Source organism: Peromyscus maniculatus, chromosome 13 (assembly GCF_049852395.1).
Source record: "Peromyscus maniculatus bairdii isolate BWxNUB_F1_BW_parent chromosome 13, HU_Pman_BW_mat_3.1, whole genome shotgun sequence".
Taxonomy (NCBI): domain Eukaryota; kingdom Metazoa; phylum Chordata; class Mammalia; order Rodentia; family Cricetidae; genus Peromyscus; species Peromyscus maniculatus.
This window is the reverse complement of record NC_134864.1, coordinates 25,929,179-25,952,595: the sequence shown is the minus strand read 5'-3', so window position 1 is coordinate 25,952,595 and position 23,417 is coordinate 25,929,179. Positions and strand designations below refer to the sequence as shown.

Genomic DNA, 23,417 nt, shown 5'->3' with positions numbered 1-23,417 from the left:
AGTTACTCAGCCATCTTAAAACTTAGTCCTCTCTTCAACACCGGGCACTGGGAGGAAGGGAATGTGAACAGTAATCAACAAACATGCACCAAATGTGGTGAACGAATTAGTTTATTGGGGTTACATACATGAGTATGGGGAATGAGTTACAGGAGTGGGAATGTCACTGCAAGCCCACCCCAGTAGGAAGCCCTGAAGCTTTCTGTATGACTTACAGGCATCTCCAGGCCAGAAAGTCTTTCAGAGGCCGCTTGTGTGAGCTGCCTCAGCAGTCATCTAAGCTTAGGGAAGGGGAACTTTGTGCGGCTGGTCAATTTCAGGAACTTCCTAAGACTTTCTTGTGAGCTCCTTCCTGAGTCTAATCCAGTCTCCCTTTAGAACTTTCTAAGTCTCAATGTGCTTATGAAGGGAACTGCTACACAACAGAAAACATGATCCATAGACTCCCATAAGAGATGAGGATTAGTTTCTGAGGCTGGAGAGATGGTTTAGTGAGAAATAAATGCCTGCCATGGAAGTAAAAATGACCCGAGTTTGAATCCTAACACCTACATGACAATGGATATGGTCATGCAAATCTGTGACCCTAGAGATGGGGGTGTAAAGATAAGTAGATCACCACAGCTCATTGGCCAGCTGACCTAGCCAATCAGTGAGCCACAAAAGATAGAAAAGAACAATGGAAGACACCTAATGTCAACATCTGGCATAAGGAGTCACACATATGTGCACATGGAGCACATCCACATGTGAACATGTTTGCACACACACAGACACACACAAAAGTATTTCCTGGCAAAATGGTAGTGCCCAGTGCGACAACTGCTGAAGAAGCTGCCACTTTCCGAGCTCCTTCGCCGTGTTTCAGGCAGCCCTCGCATTCTCCAGCAGAGACCTCAGAAATGGCTCACAATGGAAGCATGCTCCCGTCACAATGTTTCATCAACATGTATCATGACATTTCGGATTCCAAGTGTAATGTTATAGCTATCGCTGGTAGCGAGAATGGCAATGACTTTAGAAAGATTATATTTCCCCGGCTATACAACCTGCTGGGACATTTGGAAAAAAAATAGGACATCACACATCAGCTTTCCCTGTGGATTCAAGTGAATGTATCCCCATGACCACTGTCCCTTATACACACTCTAATGCATCTAAAATCACACCTTCAACATATTCTAAGAAAGAACTCATGGCTGCCAACCCTAAATCATCTAAGACAGGAAGGAAGCTTGAAGAACAGAAAAACCCTGATGTGATATAATTAGAATGTAGTGGATATCTGTTCTATCTATGACTGTGGTTATATATTGTATATCCCAATATATTGTGTGCCCTAATAAAGCTTGCCAGGGGATCAGAGGACAGAACCAGCCACTAGATTAGACATGAGGCCAGACAGTGGTGGCACACACCCTTAATCCTATCACTCGGGAGGCAGAGATCAGTCTGGATCTCTGTGAGTTCAAGGCCACACTGGGAACAGAGCCAGGTGTGGTGGCACGCACCTTTAATCCTGGCACTTGAGATCTCGTGTCTTTGCTTGGGAAGCACACACGCCTTTAATCCCAGGAAGTGACATGGCTGGGTGGAGAACAGTATATAAGGCCTGAGGAGACAGGAACTGAGAAGCCATTCAACTGAGACCCTCAAGGCTGAGGACTCAGAGGCTTTCAGTCTGAGGATTCGTGGAAACAGGATCTGCTAAGGAGTTGGCAAGGTGAGGTTGGCTGTGGCTTGTTCTGCTTCTCTGATCTTTCAGCCTTCACCTCGATATTTGGCTCCAGGTTTTCTATTAAGACCATTTAGCAATTCATGTTACATATGACCTTGAAGTACCTGCCCCTGGGGAATGGCCTCTGGGCCACCCGTAAGACCTGAGACACATGTACCCTGGTCTCTACTCTCCCACGTGGGCTTGGATGGTGCGGACAGACTCAGGTGGCTGGAGCAGCAGAGGATAGTACCTCACCATTCCAGGACCCTATGACGATTCTCCTATTCTGTTTAGAGAGTTTTCTTTCCTAATAAATTCCTTTACCCTTTAAGCAGACCCCAGTGGATTTCTTGCTAAACCGGAAGAATAGTATAAGAAGACAGGAAGGAAGCAAGCAAGCGTTGGTGTGGGGAAGAACAAAACCTTCACATGGCTGGAGAAGGATGTCTGACTACTGCTGTGAATGTGATTCTCAAGGGACCTTCCCAGGCGGGTAATGACACTGGAGAGATGTCTTACAATCACCAGGAAATCATGCTGCTATTGCAAAGACAGAGCAAGTCATAGTCGGCTCCTGTATGTGACGAGTGTTCAACGGAGCCTCGGTAAAAGCCATGGGAAAGCAAGTCAGAGACCAGACAAGGTTAAACATGCCAGGCTTCACCCTCAAAAGGGCAAGTTCCAAGAAAACGCTTCTCTGAAAAAAAAAAAACAAAAGCAAAAAATCAGAGTGGGGGATGTGTGGGGACAGAGTCTTTCAGTTTGTGCTCTACACCCTTACTTGTGTGAAGTGCTTCTACTTGGCAAAGGCTATCACTGCTGAGAGGCCCTGCATCCAGCGCCCTCTGTGGCCTGAGTGTCTCTAAATACACAAGGGACTCAAGGGCTCACCAAAGTGGAAGGCAGTTCAGACGCTGCTCAAGTTCTCCTGGGAGATCACATGCTTTCCTACTCCATCAAAGCTTCGCAGACACAAGAAGACAGAGCTCTCCAAAGTGGACCATGGAATCTTCCACAGAGAAGACAGGGTAGAGGCCTCCTTAGGTGTCCAGGGAAATGTTCTGCAGACCATTAAAGATGTAAATGATTAAAATCAAGTAGCAGGAACAGACCCACAAGGAAACAAAAGTACCAATAAGCTATGTTCACAGGAGCCTCTGCCTTCTGCTATGCCCAGCTCACTGAGGATGCCACAAGAGAAATGCATTTGCCAGAAGCAGAAATCTTGGCTTATGATAAAGTGAATGCCCAGGAGAGTAGAGGCTTTCTAAAAAACGGACTAATTGAACAAACTGAGTCTGTGTTCCAGTTTACAGTCTGTTGGGATAAACTCCATGACCAAAAAACAACCCAAGGAGGAAGGGGTTTATTTGGCTTACAGTTACAATTTCCCATCAAAGGAAGCCAAGGAACTCAAGCAGGCCAGGAGACTAAAGCAAGATCGGAAGCAGGGCCTATGGAGGAGGGCTGCTTACTGGCTTGCTTTCCATGGCTTGCTCAGCCTGCTTTCTTCCTTTCTTTTCTTTCTTTTCTTCCTTTTCTTTCTTTCTTCCTTTCTTCCTTTCTTCCTTTCTTCCTTTCTTCCTTTCTTTCTTTCTTTCTTTCTTTCTTTCTTTCTTTCTTTCTTTCTTTCTTCCTTCCTTCCTTCCTTCCTTCCTTCCTTCCTTCCTTCCTTCCTTCCTTCCTTTCTTATTTATTTATTTATTTATTTATTTTTGTTTTTGTTTTTCAAAACAGGGTTTCTCTGTGTAGTTTTGGTGCCTGTCCTGGATCTCGCTCCATAAACCAGGCTGGCCTTGAACTCACAGATATCTGCTTGGCTCAGCCTCCCGAGTGCTGGGATTAAAGGCATGTGCCATCATCACCTGTCTCAGCCTGCTTTCTTATACAACCCAGGACCACCTGCCCAGGGATGACAGTGAGCTGGGCCCTTCTCCATCAACCATTAATCAAGAAAGTGCCTGACAGACATGCCCACAGATCAGTCTGATGGAGGCAATTTCTCAATTGAAGTTCCAGCTTCCCAGGTAACTCTCATTTGTGTCAAGTTGATCAAATCTAAGCAGTACAGTCCTGGAGAAAGTTCACAAAGTCTTTTCCCTCCACCTGAAATCGTTCTTCCCATGTCCTCTCTCTGAGCTTCATCACTAGGCCTAGGTGAACTGTCATAACCTCTGTCAAGGACCAGGACATGGAGTCTGGCAAATGCATGTTCCGAGGAAGACCAACAACCTGCATAACCTGGCTTCTGTGTACCTGAAACTGACTCTGCCACAGTGCTCTGTGGATAAAAGTGAGCATCTACCACAAAACATTCCAGATGCTACTAGACAAAGGGTGTATCTTCTAGGTCAATCCTGTGCTACTCAACAGAGGAGATGCCATTTCTGATGGAGGAAGGTAATTACAGGACCTGGAGACCTTACACATGTCTTACTCAACACTCCAGGAAACAAGGGAAATGACTCCTTTGGGCCTAGGAACTTGAAGTCCCAAATGTGGGTCAAGGACACATACTCCTAGGTGTTTTGTTCACCACTTACTGGTTTCTGCAAGCCGATGGGTTTTGGCTGGGAGGAGAGGTTGGTCTGGAGGACACTGAGGATTACCAGACACTAAGGACTTTATTAGAATAGTTATTAACAACATGAACAGACAGAGAGGTACCAGCATAGTGGAGCCTCCAGGGAGAGTCCCAGAGACAAACTGCACGCAGTGTCTCTGAAGAGTTGGAGCCCATGTGGTAAAGGATGAAGTAGCAAACTCCTTTATGGAGCGAGGTTTATAGCAAGAGCCTGCAGGCAGGCTGACTCCCAGGAGGAAGGAAGGGGGTGGGGGGGTAGAGTGTGGATGGTGCCGATACCTTAAGTCAGTACTCTTTGGTGTTAACTGGCTTCCCGGGTGAGAATATCCCAGAGGACCTGTCAGTGGCCATCAGAGGGGAGACCTGCTGTAAACTAAGTCCCAGCATCACACCCCTACAATGACCACTCATTGACTCATCGGAAGGGGTGTGTGCCAACAATTATGCCAATTAAGGGGCTAGTTTGGGACTTTCCTTTGCAGTCAGGACTGGGGCTACCAAGACACAGCTAGGAAAGAGACTGCGTTGCCTCTGCACTACCCAAGGACTTAAAATACGCTGCATTATAAACTCCTAACATTAACTCTACCATCTGTACTTCATTAGAGTGAGTAGCTGGGGCCTGGTCTGTAGTCAAAGTTCCCAGGTGCCCTGTTACTGACAGTGGAGAGAAAACAGTTCCAGATGTGAAGGCCTATGTTCTTAGAGTCTTTTACAAAACTATTACTCTACAGTGGATAGGAAGGTGAAAACCAAGCAAACTCAGCTTTTACCACTGACAATTTGAGAAGTCGTGAAGAGGCAAATTGTTGAACAGATCACACAATTTGCCTCCACTCCACTTCTGTTTGGGGAGTTTTGTCTGTGTTGGTTACTAACCAGCTTCCCTTGATCTTTTAAGGGCTTTCTTATAGTTTAAAAATATTACTTAAGGATAAGAGAAATTGAGCTGTATTAGTAAAAGGCCCATTAGTGAAACTGATTGCTGGAATCGGTCAGTGTCTGTATTGGATTTAAGGAATAAAGCTTGGCATATTGCTCAAATTGGGAGTTGGTTCTGCAGTATGTTATGAGCAAAAGAAACCCTGGGCTCTGGAGCTCAACTGTAGCACCAAGTGATGGCCCCTTAGATGGCATTCATGGCTTCAGCTTAAGTAAGATTTTTTCCCAAGCATCAGATGCCCTGCAACTGGAGCTGTTGAGAATTGAACCCAGGCCCTGGGGAAGAGCAGCCAGTATTCTTAACCACTGAGCCACCCCTACAATCCCTAAGTACATGGTTTGATTCTGCTCTTACTGCAGAGTGTTGGGGAAACTAAGCCTTCCTCTCTTCACCTACACAGTGAAAATTAATACTTTCCACGAAGAGTTGGTGAGGCAATTTGATCAAGTGAACTTTCACATGGGAAGCTCCCTATTAGCTCCGGGTTGAGAGCAAATTCATTATCACCATGACTGTACAAGACACTTGAGCATGCTGCTATCAAATGCAACCTCCTCCATAACTGATTCGGTAACAGGGAAAAATATTCTCCACGAAATGTGGGAATCTAAGCACAGGGAGCTAACCATTAGCCCCAGCCTTCCTGGCAAGTGGCTGTCGGTACCAGGAATGGGGTCACCATGGTCCAGTAGTTCAAATCCTTATGCTCACTGAAACCGGGGAGGCCGTCCTGGTCCTTCCGTCCATCTTCCAACCAGGAGCCCAAACCCGCAGCCAGGAGTCCAACCGCCGTAACCGCCCAGTTCCCAGCATCCCTTTATCTCCCGGGAATCCAAGAGCTTCTGCTTGGGTGCTCACCTCAGGACAACAGCTAGAGAAGACTGTCCCTCTTCAACTGCCTCCAACCCCTTCCAACCACCTTGGCTGACATCCATCCCCAGACCCCGCCCCTCACGCCGTCCGTCACTCCTACTGCCACGCCCACCCCAGGCCGACCCACCCCCTCTACTCTCCCAGTTTCCAGACCCACTTCTCTGTCGGTAGACTCCGCCCTAATTTCCATAGGCCACGCCCACTTGGCGAGCCAGGCAGGAGCAGCCAGCCTATAGGATGTAGTGAGCGGAGCCGACCTGTTGAGACAGTGTCAGCAGCTGGGCGGGTCCACTTTGCCACTCTCTTCACCATCGCTTGGGGCGGGGCTATAACGTAGAAGGATGGATGGAGGGAGGGGCCAGGCTGGTGGTGGGTGGGGCTGGCACTGTGGTGGGCGGGGCTTGCATTCCTTTGGGGAGTAAGTAGGCCTAGCGACCTGAAACGACTCCATGGTCCTTAGAGGCAAGGCAAATTTGCATATTCACCAACAATGTATGGAATTCCTATTTTTTCCATTTCATTGGCAACACCGATTTTACTTAAACTGATTTGGGGGCATTATAGGTATTGTAACTGGGCTGACATTTCATATTGCAATTTGGATTTATTTTACTTTTTCCTTATGGGTAATGATACTGATCGTTTTAAAAAAATATTTGCTGGCCATTTGCATTTATTTTGAAATGTGTCTATCCGATCATTTGTCCCCTCCCCCTTGTTTTACATTGGATTATTTGTTTTGTTGAGGATCTTACACATCATTGACCCAGTGAGTGATTGGCAAAGATTTCTTCCCATCTGTCTGCTCTGGAATGCTTTTTGGTTCCCTTGTAATCTCGTCTTCACCTTTGTTTCCTGTACATCTCAGGCCACACTTGAATCCATTGTCTATGCCTGTCCCTTGAAGTGTCTCATGTTTTGAGCCTCGCATTTAGATATTGGGTCCATGTCGATGTTTTCACAGCATTACAGATAGGGTCGAAGTTCTGTATTTCTTGTGGATAGACAGTTTCCTCAGCACTGTTTATTGAAGCGGGTTATTTTTCCCATAATGGTTTTTGGTACTTTTATCAAGAAGCAGTTGGCTGTAGATGGTTAGGTTTATTTCTGGGAACAATCTTGTTTTTACGTGAATGTCACACTGTTTGGGTGGTTACAGCTCTTAGCACTGCTCCAAATGAGGCATTATAATGACCTCAGGTTTGGTCCTTTTCTGGAGCCTGCAGGCCTGCAGAGATGGCTGCACAATGGAAACTTTTTGCTGCTCTTGCAGAGGACCTGAGTTTAATTTCTGGTACCCACATCTCAGGGCTTTTAACAACCTGCAATTCCAGCTCCCGGGGATCTGGTGCCTTCTACTGCCCAATTCAGGCACCCACAGACACAAATACACGCATCAGTAAAAAAGAAAAATATTAAAAAAAAAAAAAAACCACTTGCTTGGGCAACTCCTATGTTTCTATATGCCTTTCAGAATTATTCCCTCTAGTTCTGTGAAGGATGTCATTGGTATTTTAATGGGGGTTGCATTAAAATTACTTTGGGTAATACAGGTTTTTAAGAAAATCAATATAAATTCTTCTACATGAGGGAACTCCATGTTTGTGGAGGTTTCTGTGTATGTGTCTCCTTCAATTTCTTTCACGAGTGTTGATTTGTATTGCACAAGTCTTCAGTTAAACTTACTCCTAGACTTTTGGATTCTCCCCTCCTCCCCTCCCCACTTCTCCTTTCTTCCCTCTTCCCTCTTCATTCTTCATTCCCCATTTATCCCCCCCCCTTTTTTTGTAGCTGAAAGACCCTAGTCCTTCAGGCTTACACCCCCAAGCCTCAGGAAAAGAGAAACTTCAAGCACCAGGAAATGAGAAACTAAAAATCTACTTCCAAGGGCAATCTGACTTAACTATTGTTCAATCTTCCCTGCAACCATACAACAATGTAAAGAGATTTCTGTTAAGAGATGTGCTCAACTGTGACTGGGATAGTTGCAGGTGTTCCAGGAAGGACCACCGTGACCTGTATGTAAACTCCACTCCTGTCCTGATACCCCCCCTTGAGGTTTCAGGAAAAATGTACCTCTTGATGTAACTGTACCCCCTCCGTGATCACTCTGTGATCAGACCATGATCTTGTGAAACAAAATTGTATGGGAATTGTAATCTTGTGGGTTTTTTCCTTTAAAAGCCCTCATGGGGCTGCAGTAAGATGCGGCTCTTGCTCTTAGGAACAGAGTTTGCCCTTCTATATAGAAGCTTAATAAAAACCTCATGCTGTTGCATCAACTGGACTGGAGTCTGGGTTCTTGGGGCGCCCACTTGAGACCCTAAATTTTGGGGTCCAACAGTAGCTACTGTGAATTGTATTATTTTCACAATTTCTCTCTCATAACTCGTTACTGTAATGAAAAATGCTACTGATATTGACGTGTTAGTTTTATAACCTGCAACATCACCGAATCATCATCACTTTTAATAATCTTTTGGTAGAATCTTTATGCCTTTCTCTTACCTAATTGCTTGGTGAAAACTTCCACCAGTTTTGTATTGATTATGAATAGTGAGCATACGCGTGGGCTGGACAATAGAGCCAGCCTCATTGGCAGAGGTGTGGGTAGGTCAACCTGAAATTGTGAGCATGAGAGAGCTGTCCCTATTACCCATCTGTCATGTGGTGGCATGGGTTGGGGAGAGATGTCCCACCCCATCAATCCCTGAGGCAGGTGGAGGAGGTGCCTCTGAGGCCTTAAGAGTGGGAAAGCTGGCCTTGCCCCTCATCAGCTGCAGCACTCAGGAGCATGGTTGGTCCCTACGCAAGCCTGGGCAACACAGTAGAGCTGGCCCTGAGGTGTAGGTGTGGGAGAGCTGAGAGACAAGAAAGCAGGAGGGCTGGCCCCGCCCCTTGCTGAGGTGAACCCCCCCCTGCAATGGGTGAACTCCCCCTGGGTGATGCAGGAGAGCTGTTGGTGAGGACGAGGGAGAGAGCTGGCAGGCTGCTCCACCCTACAACTACCCAAGCCCAGAACCAGGGCTATGTGTTGACCTACCCCAATATCCACCCCATCTGTGATCTGCTGGATCACATGAAGGGACCAGTTCTGCAGACCCAAAGCTGCAGGATCTCCACGACACAAGGTAACAACAGGATAACCAAGAGGAGGTCCACTGAGGGTCGAACATCAATAGTGTAGCAGAAACCAGAGGCCTCAAACCAGACCAAAGACTCTTTGACATGAACACTTTCAAGCAAAGATGTATGAATAAGAGGATTTACTTCGTGACTCAATGTGTCACACTACAGCTTCTGTGGAGGGCCCCAAAACAGCTTGACCACACAGCAGCCATGACAAGCTTAGGGGCCTAGACACAGCTTCTGTGACAGGCTTACTGGCAGGCAACACCCAGATCCAGGAAAAGCCTCAAAACTGATACCACCCAGGGATCCACCCAGGGATGAGGAAGTACCAGACATCCCAAACATTCTAACCATTAGACAAGGTAGCCAGATGTCTCTGAGTCTAGCACACACCTACTTTTGTTTTACAGATACCCGTAGACAATTGTCAGCCAATCAGGGTTCTGGACCCTGGAAATCCCCTCACCCCAACCTCTGCTATGATAAAAACTCTGCCCCACCTGAGCTCAGGGCTCTCTGCTCTCACCACTGTGTCGGACAGACAGAGGGACCGAGCTCCAGAGCTTGAAATAAAGGCTCTTTGCTTCTACATGCAGGATCTGGTCTCCATGGTGGTCTTTTGGGGATTACCGTGATCTGGGCATAACACTTCTATGATGAGACTGATTTTTCCCCTTCTCTCTCTTTTCTTTTTTTCTCTTAAATTTTATTTTATTTGGGGGGGGGTTGCAAGGGCAGAGGGTAGATATGAAGGGATGGGGAAATGAATGGGATGGAGCTGCATGATGCAAAAGACACAAAGAATAAATAAAAAGAAGGGAAAAAAGAATAGAGATAGTAGACACAGTTGTTTCTTCCAAATCAAAGGAATGATTTCAGCTTTTCAATACTTAGCACGATGTTGCCTGTGGGTTTGCAATATTTATTTTTATTATGTTTAAATATGATCCTTGAATTCTTAGAAGTTTGGTTTTGACCAGCAATAATGATAGACACCTTTAATCATAGTATTTGTGAGGCAGAGGCAGGATGATTTCTGAATTGGATCCCAGCTTGCTCTATATAGTAAGTTTCAGGACAGCTAGGGCCATAATAGCAGACCCTGCCTAAAAAGTAAAAAATAAATAACATAAATGCCTTCCATTTCATGCTTTCTTCTATTTTCCATTTCTCTGTTAAAATTTCTATCACTTCATTCACATAAAGCACACAAATCTTTCCTCATCCTCATCATGCTCAGGTAAAATAATAGCTACTTTAATGTCCTTGAGTTGGGCATGGTGGCATTCTGGAGGCAAGCTCAGAGAATCAGAAGTGAGAAACTGACCTCTGTTTTGAAGTGTGCTCAAGGCCAGACTGGGCTACATAAAGGTGTGTCCAAAAGATAAATAAATAAAAGCCTTGTCTGATAATTTCCCTCTTGAGATTAGCATTTATTAATTTCCTTGAAAAATTGGTCTCATTTCCCTGGTTGCTTGTGTTGAGAGGTATTAAATTGTATCTCATCCCTTGTAATACCACATGTCTTAGACTCTGGGTCCTGTTGGAAGCCTTTGGACAATGTTTTCTGTTTGGGTAAGAAACCAACTAGACTATGCTCAGGTTCTAATTTCTACCTGGTGAATATATTGTATGAAACTTATAAGAAAAGAGAAAAGAAATGAAATTATCCATATCTTGCTCTTATCTAATACAGACTGGTGATGTTTTGTTTTTTATGCTCAAAATGGAAGCTAGGAAGTATTCAGCGGAATATCCCATGCCCACAAAGTTCCATTTGAAAAACCTGAAAAAGGAGGCCATGAATTCAACGGACATTTTGGACTATTTAATAGAGGTATCTGTTGTACATGTGGCTTTAGTTCAACATAAATACAGCGTTTTTCTCTGGAAACATAACCTGAGTTGGAAATGAAATCGGAATGGAAGACACTTGAGTTCACAAACTTGTTTCTCCTCAACGTATTAACAGTGACTCCAAAGAGGCTTCCGGCAGCAGTTCAGGACTCAGGCCCAGGGCAGGAATGGGGGAAGACTCCCCGAAGGTCAAAGGCTCTGCTTAAGTCCAAGGTTTGCACCTGTGGGCCTCTGCTCAGCTTGAGGTTCCTCATACAACCCCGGAAGGAGGTCCGGCTGCTCAGGCAATTTTGCTTGATGTGGGCTGTTGAGGAAACAAGAGACAAGCCTTGATTAATCTTGTTGAGATAGGTAAGTTGTCCATTAGGGACAAAAGTTATTTCAAGTGGACCTTCTATCAAATCAGAATATTCCCCACATACAGAGCTTTAGTGGATAGCAGAATTCCTTAACTTTTAACACGTAGCAACTTGAAGGCATAGCTGTAACTTGAAAAGTCACACACTGGGTGTTCAGGATTTGCAGTCATTTCTGGGGACATCTTCAATGCCCAATTCAAATGCAAAATTGGTGCAGGAGGATGAAGCTTGTCTATCCCTGTGACTTAGACCCCCCAACTTTGGGAGTCATGTAGGGCAAAGGTAGGATCTTTTTGCTTATCTGCCACTAATGTTCTCAATGAGAAACATGTATGTGAGGGTTATGCTAAATTCCCCAAGAACGTTTAGGTATAGTATTTTGAACAGCTTTTCTAAAATGGTAAGACTTGCCATTGAACTGCGTATCTCTCCATCGCTAACCTGTATTCCCCTGAGCTCATACCTCCCCCGGGGATTGGGCCCCCTGTGTAGGTAAACAGAACTGGGAGTCATACGTACCAGGATAGCCACCCACATAAATGGGATCATTAGTGTCTGCTGAGGTGGAATGGGTGTGAGGGCTCTCGGCCCTAACCGTATTCCCATCCACCGTCAGGACGATGCGGTGTTTGCTTTTCTGGGCTTGGAGCGTGTGCCATTTCCCGTCACAGAGAGCTGTGGAGGCTCTGGGCTCATAGGTGGCTGTAATCCTGCCGGCACCATTGTTGACATGAAACAAGACCTGAACAACGCAAACACTTGGGTGAGTTTATCCATGTTTCGGACCACCGTCTTTCTCACTGCATCTTAGCCAGAAGGCCAAGAAGCCACGGAGCACAGAGCATTCACAAATTGTTCTCCGAGTGGAGCACTGACCATGAGAAACAACAGTGGTGGACAACAGCCTCCTCAAGAACTTGGGCTCTAGCCCAGCCCGCACAATTCTGAAATCAGTGCTCCCTTTTCAGAGCATTGCAGACACTATTGGGAGTTTGTAGTTCTGGGAGGCTGAGCATTGGCGGCACTTACACACGACCACTCACTAACTTCCTTCTCACAAACCACAGATGTGCTACAACCGTGAGTGGCAAACAAAATGCCAGGGCACACAGCAAAGGGCAGAGAGGGGGCTCTGGACTGAATGGTGCCACTCCAAAAGTCACGTGCTGGAGTTCTATCACCGCTAGCACGCCTCGGGATAGGATGATGTTTGGATATGGGGACCTTAATGAGGTCACTGAGGTGGACCTTAATCCAATCTGTGTCCTTAAAAGGGGGCATCAGGACACAGACACACGGAGAAAAGATAATGTGAAGAGAAGACAGTCATGCACAAGCCAGGGAGAGGGCTCTCAGAAGGAGCCAACCCTCCCAAGCCTTAGACTTCCAGCCTCCAGAGCTAGGAGAGTCGGTCTCTGTGTTTAAGCCTCCTGTCTCCATTACTTGGTTCTAGCAGCTCAGGATGGATGACGGAGGGAGGAGAGAAGAATTTCAAGCAGATTGCTGTTGTGGAAATTACTTTAGCTGGGCAAAGAGGTGTTATATTTGTTTATGCTGAGGACTGTTACTTTAACTATGTAAAGATGTGTTACATTTGTTTATGCTGCGGAATATTACTTTGACTGTGTAAAGATGTGTTACATTTGTTTCTGCTGCATTTGTTTAATGATGTAAGGATGTGTGTTTAATCATGTAAAGATGTGCTGCATTTGTTTCATCTTGCCTGCCTAAGGCACCTGATTGGTCTAATAAAAAGCTGTCCATGAAATAGCTGGGCAGAGAAAGGACAGGCAGGGCTGGCAGGCAGAGAGAATAAACAGGAGGTGGAATCTAGGCTCGGGAGAAGAACAGGAGAGAATGAGAGAGAGAAGAGAAAGGGGAGAAAGAGGGGGCCACTCCTGGGGCAAGAAGGCAGGCAGCCGCCAGCCAGACACAGAAGCAGTGAGAGTAAGGGAGGCAGAGCCAGGCGGATCTGTGAGTTCAAGGCCAGCCTGGGCTACAGAGCGAGATCCAGGAAAGGCGCAAAGCTACACAGAGAAACCCTGTCTTGAAAAACCTTAAGAAAGAAAGAAAGAAAGAAAGAAAGAAAGAAAGAAAGAAAGAAAGAAAGAAAGAAAGAAAGAAAGAAAGAAAGAAAGAAAGAAAGCTATCTAGAAGGAAAGAAAAGTAAAAAGCCCGAGTCAAAAGGCAGATAAAGAGAAACAAGCTAACTTAAGTTAAAAGAGCTAGCCAGAAATAAGCCTAAGCTAGGCTGAACATTCATAACTAATAAGTCGTCTCTGTGCCATGATTTGGGAGCTGGTTGGTGGCCCAAAAGAGAAAAAGCCTGGTACATATTGTTCTAAGTTTCTCATGCTACCTACTGTAAAAAGTGAGGACATGACTGCTCCAAGGTCTGGCTGAGGGGAGGTTTTATTGTAGATATGAGGGAGAGTGCAGCCTGAGGCATCTGGAAGAGTCCAGAGCAGGGAGAGAAAGCAGTAGACTAAACATGGCCAGTAGACTGAACCAGGCCATGAGAGAGCAGAGTGGGTGTAGAGTGAGAGGGGGAGGGGAGAGAGGGCAAAGAGGGAAAAAAGGGCAGTGGGGGGGGGGTCAAGAGAACCAGAAGGAGCAGGGAAGCCCATTGCCAAAGCGGCAGGTCATGTAGGAATCAGAGCCTAGGAAGAGAAGTCCATGAGCTGGAGGAGTTTGGGAGGTTTGAGTTGGAGGCAGGATAAGAAGAACTGGGAAGAGCCACAGGTACTGAGGCCCTGGAGGCCAGCACGTACCTCGGTATGCTAAGAGGCACCACAGTTAGCCATTTGTCCCAAGTTTCTTGTGCACCTGCCACCTAAGAGACCCACTATTTCAGAACAGACTGTGACAAATTAAAGATGTGTGTTGCAGACCTTTGGACAACGCACTAAATAAACTTGAAAGAGAGCAAGAAGTAATAGATAGAACACAACAGAAAAGTAAAATATGGAACACAATACAAAAGCACATTTTTATAGCTATTATACTTCTGATACCTTTTTTTTTAAAAAGAGATCACATAAAAACTTGCAAATAGGTGTTAGGTTTTTCAAAGATTTTAAAGTATAAGATGAGAAAGTTGGTCCTATTAAAGCAGCAGTCTGTCATGCAGATTTTTTTTTTTTCAATTGAAGTGGGGGCAAAAAGAAACTTTGCTAGTCTCGCTGACCCCACTGTAGGAAATCCTAAGGGCCAAGAACCTGGAAAAGAAATCCTAAAAACAAGCAAGAAAGTTCATGGGAACCCACAGGGGCCTTCTGTTCAGCTGGTCTTCTCTGTGTGTCCTGATGCCTACTACTCACATGGACACAGTCAGATTGGCTCAGAGCCCACGTCAGTGACCTCGTTTTAACTGAATTACCCTTTTATTTGCATTTATTTATTGTGTGTATATGTGCGCCCACACGTGAGCACGCAGAGATCCGAGAACAACTTGCTGGAATTGGTTCTTTCCTTCTATCCTGTGGGTCCTGGGGACTGAACTGAGGTTGTTAGGGTTGGCATCAGGCATTTATGCCCAGGAAGCCATCTTGCTGGCTCCTAATGACTTCTTGGAAGTCTAAATAAGATCACATCCTGAGAGACGCTGGTAGTTAGGTGTTTGGCATGTGAATTTGAGTGGCGCCATGTTCCCCGCCTTCTGGAAGGAGCATTGCAGCGTCTTATTCCAGCAGTAGACATGGTGGCAGAGCACATTAGGAGAGGGCAGGCCAAGCCTCCAGTATCCATGGTTTCCGTGGCTTAGGCGGGGGTGGGGGGGATGACATACATGCCCAGTTCTCTCATGTGCCAGGCAGTGGGATGGGTGGTAGCTCCAGCTGAAGAGGAAACCCTGGCAAAGACACCTGGGAAGACTAGTTCCCAAGGGTTGAAGTATACCTAGCCTGGGAGGAGTCACCACCCAGTGGCAATGCTGAGACACCCCCACCCCCACCCCACCCCCGCCCAGGCCACTTGTGCCCAAAGCCAAAGGAATGGAGGCCACCTGAGGACCAAGTGCAGGAACCCCAACTGAACTGCAGCCACGTGTGAGAAAACCCACAGGAAAAGGGGGGGACCCCAGACTCCCCTCCGTGTGCCCACATGGCCCCGAAGGGGAGAAAAGGGAGGTGAGCACCAGGAACAAGTGTGGAGGAGAGATTTACATAAGGGAAGAGAAGAAAGTTGGAATTCACCAGAGGCTGAGCTGCAAGAGCACCAAAGCTTTAGGAAAAATTACATTTTTAAAATAAAAAGCCAATGTACAATATACTCAACCCGTGAGGTAACACTGTAATAAGAAATAACTACTGCTATGTACAACCTGACTGAACCTTCAGGGAACCAGGACATCTACTGCATGAACTCAGTATGTAACATTTGTAAAATAGCAGTTGAGAGATGGAGACAGAGCCATGACTGAAGAGGGTGAGGGGGCAAGGTCTGGGGGCCGTGCCATGGGAGGAGTCTAGTGGTATTGTCATAGTTGCCGTGGATCTTGATGGTGGCCATGGTTTCATTTGCATATCACAAGCTACGTACACAAGCAGGTGCACATACGTTCCATCCTCGGATGTTCTGTGGGTTGTGAGGATGTCCTGTAGGGATTCACTGTGGGCCTGTACTGAACATCACCATGGGAAGCCTGGGGTTGGGTGCACAGGGATATGTGTGTTCATTTCAGAACTGCAATTCTGTATGGCGACTCTGCTCATTTGCAAGTGACTAGTTTAAAAGTTATTAGAAGAGACTGGGCATTATGTGGACATATTACTCCTGGTAAGGTTCAGGCAGAAATGCCAAGGCTTTTCAGCAATCTTAATTCAAATATGTGAAAAAAAGTTACTCTGAAAATAGCTTTTTAGGACGATCTGATTTTAAAACAGTAATGGAAATTTCTTCCCTCTCCATTAATGAAGTAGATAATGAGCAACTTGGATCTAAGCATTTCTACCATTTCTCTCCTGTTCCGCCTCTGATGGGGTGGGCAGGGCATGGAGATGGGGCACCTACCTTGCCGTCTACAATCTCTAGGCCAATGGCATCCACTTTGGGACTGCTGATCCCCAGGAGGACGCCATTCTTAGAGGAGGTACGGAACTCCAGGGTGATGTTTAAATCTAGTCGAACTCTGTAGCCTTCCTTGACTGAAAAACATGGACAGCGCTGTCATTGTGAGAACTCATAAGACGGGCTGGGCTGCATTGGGCTGCATTCACGGTATTGGCCAAGAGCAAGATCTGGCTATACCCTGACCCCATCCTCCAGGCCTCAACTCTCATAGTCCTTTGTAAGAAGAAACATTGATATTTTTTTTTTCTTTTTGTTTGTTTGACGATGGAGTCTTGCTGTGTAATCAGGCTGGCACCACATACGGTCCTACCTCTGCCTCCCCAGGGCTGAGATTACAGTGTGCCCAACCAAGCCCAAGTAGGAACTCTGCCTTTTAAGAAGTTGTTCAGTCAGATCAGACCAGACCAGGGCATGGGCAGGTACTTCCTTGGGGACATCTGGTCCCGTGGGCCCTGGATGCATACAGTGTGGCGGTCTTACCCTGTGTTGTAGACTTATCCCCCTAATCTTTAGCTTCTAAATGTGTATGTACCTTGGATAGCATCATTTACTGTTTGTATCAGCCTCTACATTAGGTGTTTTCAAAATGGGGATTGAATGATTTTATTTTTTAATTCAAGTGACAAAAAAAGCTAGATATTGGCAATAGAAGGCATTTGTCACCATGCCCAGGGCTGAATGAAAAATAGAGAGGGTAATGCTATCATATCCTAGAGACAATAAGTGTCTTACTTGCATGCATTGGAATTACAGATGCATAAACTTGCTTTTTTTGCTCTTGTTTTTCAAGACAGGGTTTCTCTGTGTGTAGACATGGCTGTCCTGGAACTAACTCCATAGACCAGGTTGGCCTCAAACTCACAGAGATCCAGCTACCTCTGCCTCCTGAGGGCTGGGATTAAAGGTGTGCTCCACAACCACCCAGCTGACATACCTGATGTTTAATTCAAAGGTAAGGTCTTTATCGTTCCCTACATAAACTCAGGGAGTGTGCAGATGAAGCCAGGAGTTTGTGACTGTCTGTTCTGGAGGGAGAAGGCCTCTGTAGGCCATTTGCAGGGTGCCATACTGCTGTGGGATGGTCTGTATGTCAAATTGCTCTGATTGGTCAATAAATAAAACACTGATTGGCCAGTGGCCAGGCAGGAAGTAGGTGGGACAAGGAGAGAGGAGAATTCTGGGAAGTGGAAGGCTGAGGCAGAGAGACACTGCTAGCCGCCACTATGACCAGCAGCATGTGAAGACGCTGGTAAACCACAAGCCACGTGGCAAGGTATAGATTTATGGAAATGGATTAATTTAAGCTATAAGAACAGTTAGCAAGAAGCCTGTCATGGCCATACAGTTTGTATGCAATATAAGTCTCTGTGTTTACTTGGTTTGGTCTGAGCGGCTGTGGGACTGGTGGGTGACAAAGATTTGTCCTGACTGTGGGCAAGGCAGGAAAACTCTAGCTACAAATGGCGCCCAACGGCTCGAGTTTCCACCTTAAACCTGGTGCAGGCTTTTGCATGAACAGGAAAAGCACTAGAAATTGACCAGAACACGGAAGGACAGAAACGCGGCCTTAGGCCAGCCTTGCCAGCTGGGTGCTATTCTCTCGATTTCTCCTGGATCCACATCAGCTCCATGGACACACTAAACCCGGGGTGCTCCTTCCAGACTGCTAAGAGCACATACCAAGAGCTGCATATCCACTTCCTTCAAAGAGAGTTCCTTCCTGGGCCACTGCGTAGCACCTGCCCACTGCCAAGGCAGACACAGGGCTGTCTTTATCCAGAGGCTTGTTGTTGACTGTCACCTCCCCAATGCAGGCAGGGATGCTGTGGGTTGTCTAAACCAAGAGAGACAGGAGAGTAGGTGGAGAGGATGACATGGAGCATCTTTTTCCTGTGCTTCGTTAAACCTCTCTCCATCACACACATTACAACACCATCGGGGTTTTTTTTAAAAAGCTTAATTGTGGCAATTCTTCACATGAATGTTTCATGTTGCTCTCTTTCTCCAGTACTTTGGTAATAATGGGGTAGAAGTGTTTTCTATCATTTTCCTAAAATACCCCTTAAATCCAGAGTGCTTCTCTCACTAATTCTGTACTGTAAAAATTTGCTGGACTTTTCCTGAGTTGCTTCGGGACTGTGTGTTTTCAAAAAAGGCAAAGTCCATTAGCTGTGAGGCAGGAAAAGCTGGACAGTTATAAGGGGAGCCCCAGCACATAACTTACGCATATGCTTTGAAAGGACTGCACCTTCTAAGGGGAGCCCCAGCACATGACCTGTGCACCTGCTTTGAAAGGTCTGCACATTCTGGTGAGCCTCAGATTCAGGCAGAATAACTTAAACAAACACACTGGAGAATGATGGTCTCATCCAAAAACACAACCACAGCAAGATGACATGGGTCCCACACAGAGACCGCTGCTTACATTCCCGATGTTCCTGGCCTTGTAGTGGACAGGAAGACCTCCCAGGTACAGCTTCCCTTCCACGTCCAGTGTTGTTGCGTTTCCCACCACAGTCGCCGTGGGGGACTCTTGACCGTCGACACTCATGACGCCCTTTCTTTTAACGTACTCCGTCTTGACCTACACAAGATGAAAACATCCAGACCTTGTAAACCACTTGAGAAAAACTTTAACAGATGGGTGCTTACGACATGTGTTCCTCAGATCTGTAAGAGCCCAGACTAAACCCTGGCGTGGGCTCTGCCTGTGGCACAGCTGGTGTGAGAATATGGCTAAGGCTCGTGGAAAACGGGGAAGAATATAGCAGAGCTCCAGAGCCCTGGTTATCAGCAGATGCCACGTTGAGCAGCTCGGTCCTTTCACACCCCAAGTGGGCTTTCCTGGCTTCCTGCCAAGTCAAGAACATTTTCGAGACCTTCAATTTATTCGGTAACCAGCTGTTGAATGTTTATTGGAGGGATTCGGGAAGCAGAAAAGGGCCCTCCTGACAAGATGCTTACATCATTTGGGGGAGATGTCAAACATAAGGCCAATGAGGGGTCAAAATGCACGGCTTCCCTTCAAGAAAATGGAATGTGCACGAGGTGGAGGGAGAACTTTTGGGACAGGAGACAGGGCCTCCCAAGCACTTACTGTGTGCCACTTGCCATCACTGAGCAGCGTGGGGTGAGAGACCTTGGTCCGGCTCTTGCCAAGGTCAAACATGAAGTGGAGGCGGCCCTCTTGGAGCTGGAGGACAGCATAGTCCATTTGGTTCTGATGAGCCACGTAGTAAATGAGGCCACTGGAGGCGAATGTCCGGATGTTCAGCTGAACCTGGAGCCTGAGAGAGAACAGGAAGTCAGCGCCAGGGACCAGGACGGTTGGCTTTCTGTTTTTAAATGCAACCTCTGAGAGAGTTCCCCAACTGCTGCCGTAGCATGCACACTCGGCTTCTCAAGAGAGGGCTGTTCACTCACTTGTGCACCCCATTCATGGCACAGAGGGCCACTGTCTGATGGGAGCAGTTCTATGACAGTCAACAAGGAGGAGTCCCTCACCCCTTGACACCAAGGCTAGGACCATGTCACAGTTGTGCCGCAGCACAGAGAGGCTCATGGGCGGCCGCATTAAGTCCTTAGGGTGGACAACTCTAGAAAGATGACGTTTCAGCTAAGCTCCGAATGACAAAAATGAGCAAGACTTCCATGCAGGTCAGCAGGAAACTCTTCATTTGTTTCAGGACAATGCCAACTATGTTATCATGAGGGGCCTCGATTAGAGCTAACAGATGAGATCCTTGCCTGGGTCAGCATGGGCATGGAACCCATCTGGTATGAGCACACTTGCATGTTTCAGAAGACAACACCGCACATTTCTCACCATCTGGCAATGAAAACCCACAGAGCAACCATGGGAAAATGCTTACCTCTTTCGGACATCGGACTGATTAAAAGGCAACACCAAGTGGCTGTTTTGCGAGAGGCCAAACTGGTGAGCGCCTGGAACATGCCCTGGAGCCGTGTCCACCGCACACAGTTCCTGTAAGAGGTGCATAAGGGCCCTCAGCCAATGTAGCAGGACTGACACAGATATGTTCTTCCATAAAGGAAATGTCACAGAAGCCACTGGATCAGAAACAGCAGCTGCTGCCACTGGAGGATGTGTAGATGCCTAGCTTTGTTTTCTGTGCAGATCAAGCTCAGACCCTTCTCTCTCCTTCATGTCAAATCGCATTCCAGAGCAACTGACTCAGAACAAGGGTTTTTTTCATACCAGGTGAGGAGGATTGAGACAGAATTCCGAGCTCCAAGCAGAGTCGTGTGGGCAGAGAAGAAAAAACAAGGCAGAGTTTTTGTAGATGGTAGGTGGATTAGGTCAGGTCAGGAGGGTAGGAAAGGACGGAACAAGCATGGATGGAGGAACTGAGGATGAAGATGAGATCGATAGCGGAAGAGCTTAGTTAGGGCTGTGAGGGGACAGGAGAAGAAGGGACAGAGAGGAGCTGAGTGTGAGAATAGAACTGAAGCTGTGTAGACAGAATTTTGTCTTAGAGAAATAAAGTAGATGGACAAAAGAAACTGGTGTACTTCGATAATCTTCCCACACATTACCCCCGCCATTAGTAGCGTCTCTTCTGGGCTCCTGGGAAGGAGACTATTAGGGCTGGACCTTAATCATTTTCAAGACCATAAACAAATGGCTCTTGGATATTCTGCCACTGGAGGCACAGCTGGAGAACTGGAGGGCAGGGTGAGGGCACAGCCAGGGTACTTCCCCTCCCTCCCAGCTTCAGTGGCCTCCCTGGGACTCAGTTTCCCTTCCTCTCGACTCCCCGTGCCCCTCTCAAGCTGTCCTGAGGCCACTGAAGGAAGTCGTGCTTACAGGCTGTTGCAGAGTTGGGGGCTCTGGAGGGAGTTCCCCGTGTCCCCCATGAAGGTCCTGCAGGGGTTCTTCTGCCAGCAAGCAAGTGTCCAGCTCTACGAGTTCAGAGCCTACGGAGTGGGTGAAGTCCAAAATTCTACAGACAAACAAGACGGCATTTAAATAAAAACACCAGGAACCAGCCTGGGAGCCCAATCATTGGATTACTATGTAATTAAGACCCATTTTAAACCATTGATCTGTTTCTCTTAGAGTAACCACACTGGCCATCCTCCACAGTACCCAATGTTTGGTTCCAATTAAAATAAAACTCTACCTCTAAACCAGGGCCATGCTGGTGACCTGGACATCCCTGAACACAGGATGGACTCAGGGTTGTCACCTCCTGTAGGCTAGGCTCTCAGGCCAACGAGTCTCTGGCCCCCACACCACTGCACAGCAGCTCCCATTTAACGCTGGTTCCTTGTTCAGAACCGCGCTTGCCACAGGTCTCTCTACTCAGAAGCTCTCCTTGGTGTCCTGCACCAGCCTGGATCCCACTGGCACCTCCCGAAGCTGTACCTGTCTATGGAAGCCAGAGCATCGCTGCTTTCAGGAGCATCCCTTCATCGGTGAAGCAATTGGTGAATGTGTGTACAACTACAGATAGCTGCGTAGGGCTCTGCTGTTGCATGGGAGCCTGCACTACAGGCCTTATTCTTTCTGGGTTCAGGGATTTTTGTGGAAAACCCCTGCCCTTGCTCAAAGTTACCTACAGGCCAGTAGCCTAGCAAGGATGGGCCCAGTGTCCTCTGTTGCTGAGCCCATTGTGATTTCCCGGAGGCAGATTCTGGCCTGTAGGTTCAGGCACAGCTTTTCCTACCATCTCAATTTGACTAGAACTCAGGAGAGGAGACATGAACAGACACTTGTACAGATGGAAATTCTCTTCCTCAAGGAGAATGGAGACTTGCGATATTTAATTCTATAGCAACTGTTTTTCAGAAGCCATTAATAAAATATAGCGGTTAGTAATCCAGCTGGGTTCTTGCAAAAGGACACTTGGGGGTGGGATATAGCTTAGTGGTAGAGTGACTGCCCAGCATGCTTTAAGGCCCAGTTCAATGCTCCATACCACATACACACATGAGGCCAATGATAGTCTTTTTTTCTTAGTAAAATTTCATGGCCAGATGAGTCTACCACATTCACTCTTTCATTGGAAAAGACTGTCATCATAGACCAAGAAATTCACTTGCTACAGAAGAGCTTGCAGAACTCAGGGCATCTCTAATAGCAAACTCAGAAGGCAGATGAGAAATTACAAGAAATATGATGAGAGCCAGTTACACTCACTCAGTGTCGAAGACCAGGTTTTTGATACAGCCGTGGAATGAAGTCCTCATCCTGAGCATTGGTGTCCTCTTGTCCGCGGGAAGGCCCCCTACGTACAGGTTGGCTATCTCAATTGTCCTTCCTTCTGCTGAGGGACCCAACTTCATTTCTACGGGACTGCCCTCATCCAGCTGTATGGTGATAACTCTACCAGATCAAAAGAGAAAAACAAACTTCTTAAGAACAACGAATAGCTCCATTTTCATATGCAATTCTAGCAAGCGCTCTTGGAATAATAGCTTTCCCTAGAGATAAATGTTGGCATGACATTGTATGTGAAGACCACAAATGAAACCTACAGCTCAACATAAAAGAATAAAATCTATGAATACATCACTGAATTTGATTGATGATTAGAGGTAAACGTGTGTATCCAAACAGCTCTTTCCCTATTGTGAAAACATCCAGCATGCGTCAAGCACAAGGTCTCCAGTTGAAGAGGGAAATACACGGTGATGCTGATATGGTAGCTTTTACTGTAGGCACAATACTTCCCACCCAAATCAGCCTACTATTCACCATTAACTTGATCCAGTTTGTAAACAGTTTATATTGGGCTTTAGCAAAGGACAAAGTTAAGAGGCTCAATTAGGAAAATTTCATAAACACAGCACTACAAAGTAGAAGGAAGCTGACTCTATGGTAGAATTCTAGCCAAGTCCTAGAATTATTTGGAA

General features: G+C 46.6%; 1 protein-coding gene and 1 long non-coding RNA gene across 3 annotated transcripts in view; both read right to left on the bottom strand.

Moving 5' to 3' along the window:
* Positions 1-93: 93 nt before the first annotated feature.
* Positions 94-6,283, bottom strand: LOC107402821 (uncharacterized). 2 transcript variants are annotated; one of them, XR_006062772.2, is made up of 3 exons: positions 5,874-6,283; positions 2,612-2,781; positions 94-2,417 (listed from the first exon to the last, which is right to left on the bottom strand). It is a non-coding gene; the product is annotated as an uncharacterized LOC107402821 (long non-coding RNA). The 2 variants fall into 2 exon arrangements; XR_013044031.1 differs by having other exon boundaries at positions 6,106-6,192.
* Positions 6,284-11,058: 4,775 nt separating this feature from the next.
* Lama1 (laminin subunit alpha 1) overlaps positions 11,059-23,417 on the bottom strand; it is a 131,642-nt gene continuing 119,283 nt past the window's right edge. The window contains exons 55-63 of the mRNA XM_076549823.1: positions 22,702-22,887; positions 21,367-21,502; positions 20,411-20,523; positions 19,636-19,825; positions 18,964-19,122; positions 18,219-18,372; positions 16,479-16,612; positions 11,988-12,210; positions 11,059-11,413 (exon numbers count right to left, since the gene is read on the bottom strand). Of these exons, the coding sequence (XP_076405938.1) occupies positions 11,253-11,413; positions 11,988-12,210; positions 16,479-16,612; positions 18,219-18,372; positions 18,964-19,122; positions 19,636-19,825; positions 20,411-20,523; positions 21,367-21,502; positions 22,702-22,887 (1,456 nt within the window). The 3' untranslated portion in view covers positions 11,059-11,252. The remainder of the gene's footprint in view (positions 11,414-11,987; positions 12,211-16,478; positions 16,613-18,218; positions 18,373-18,963; positions 19,123-19,635; positions 19,826-20,410; positions 20,524-21,366; positions 21,503-22,701; positions 22,888-23,417) is intronic.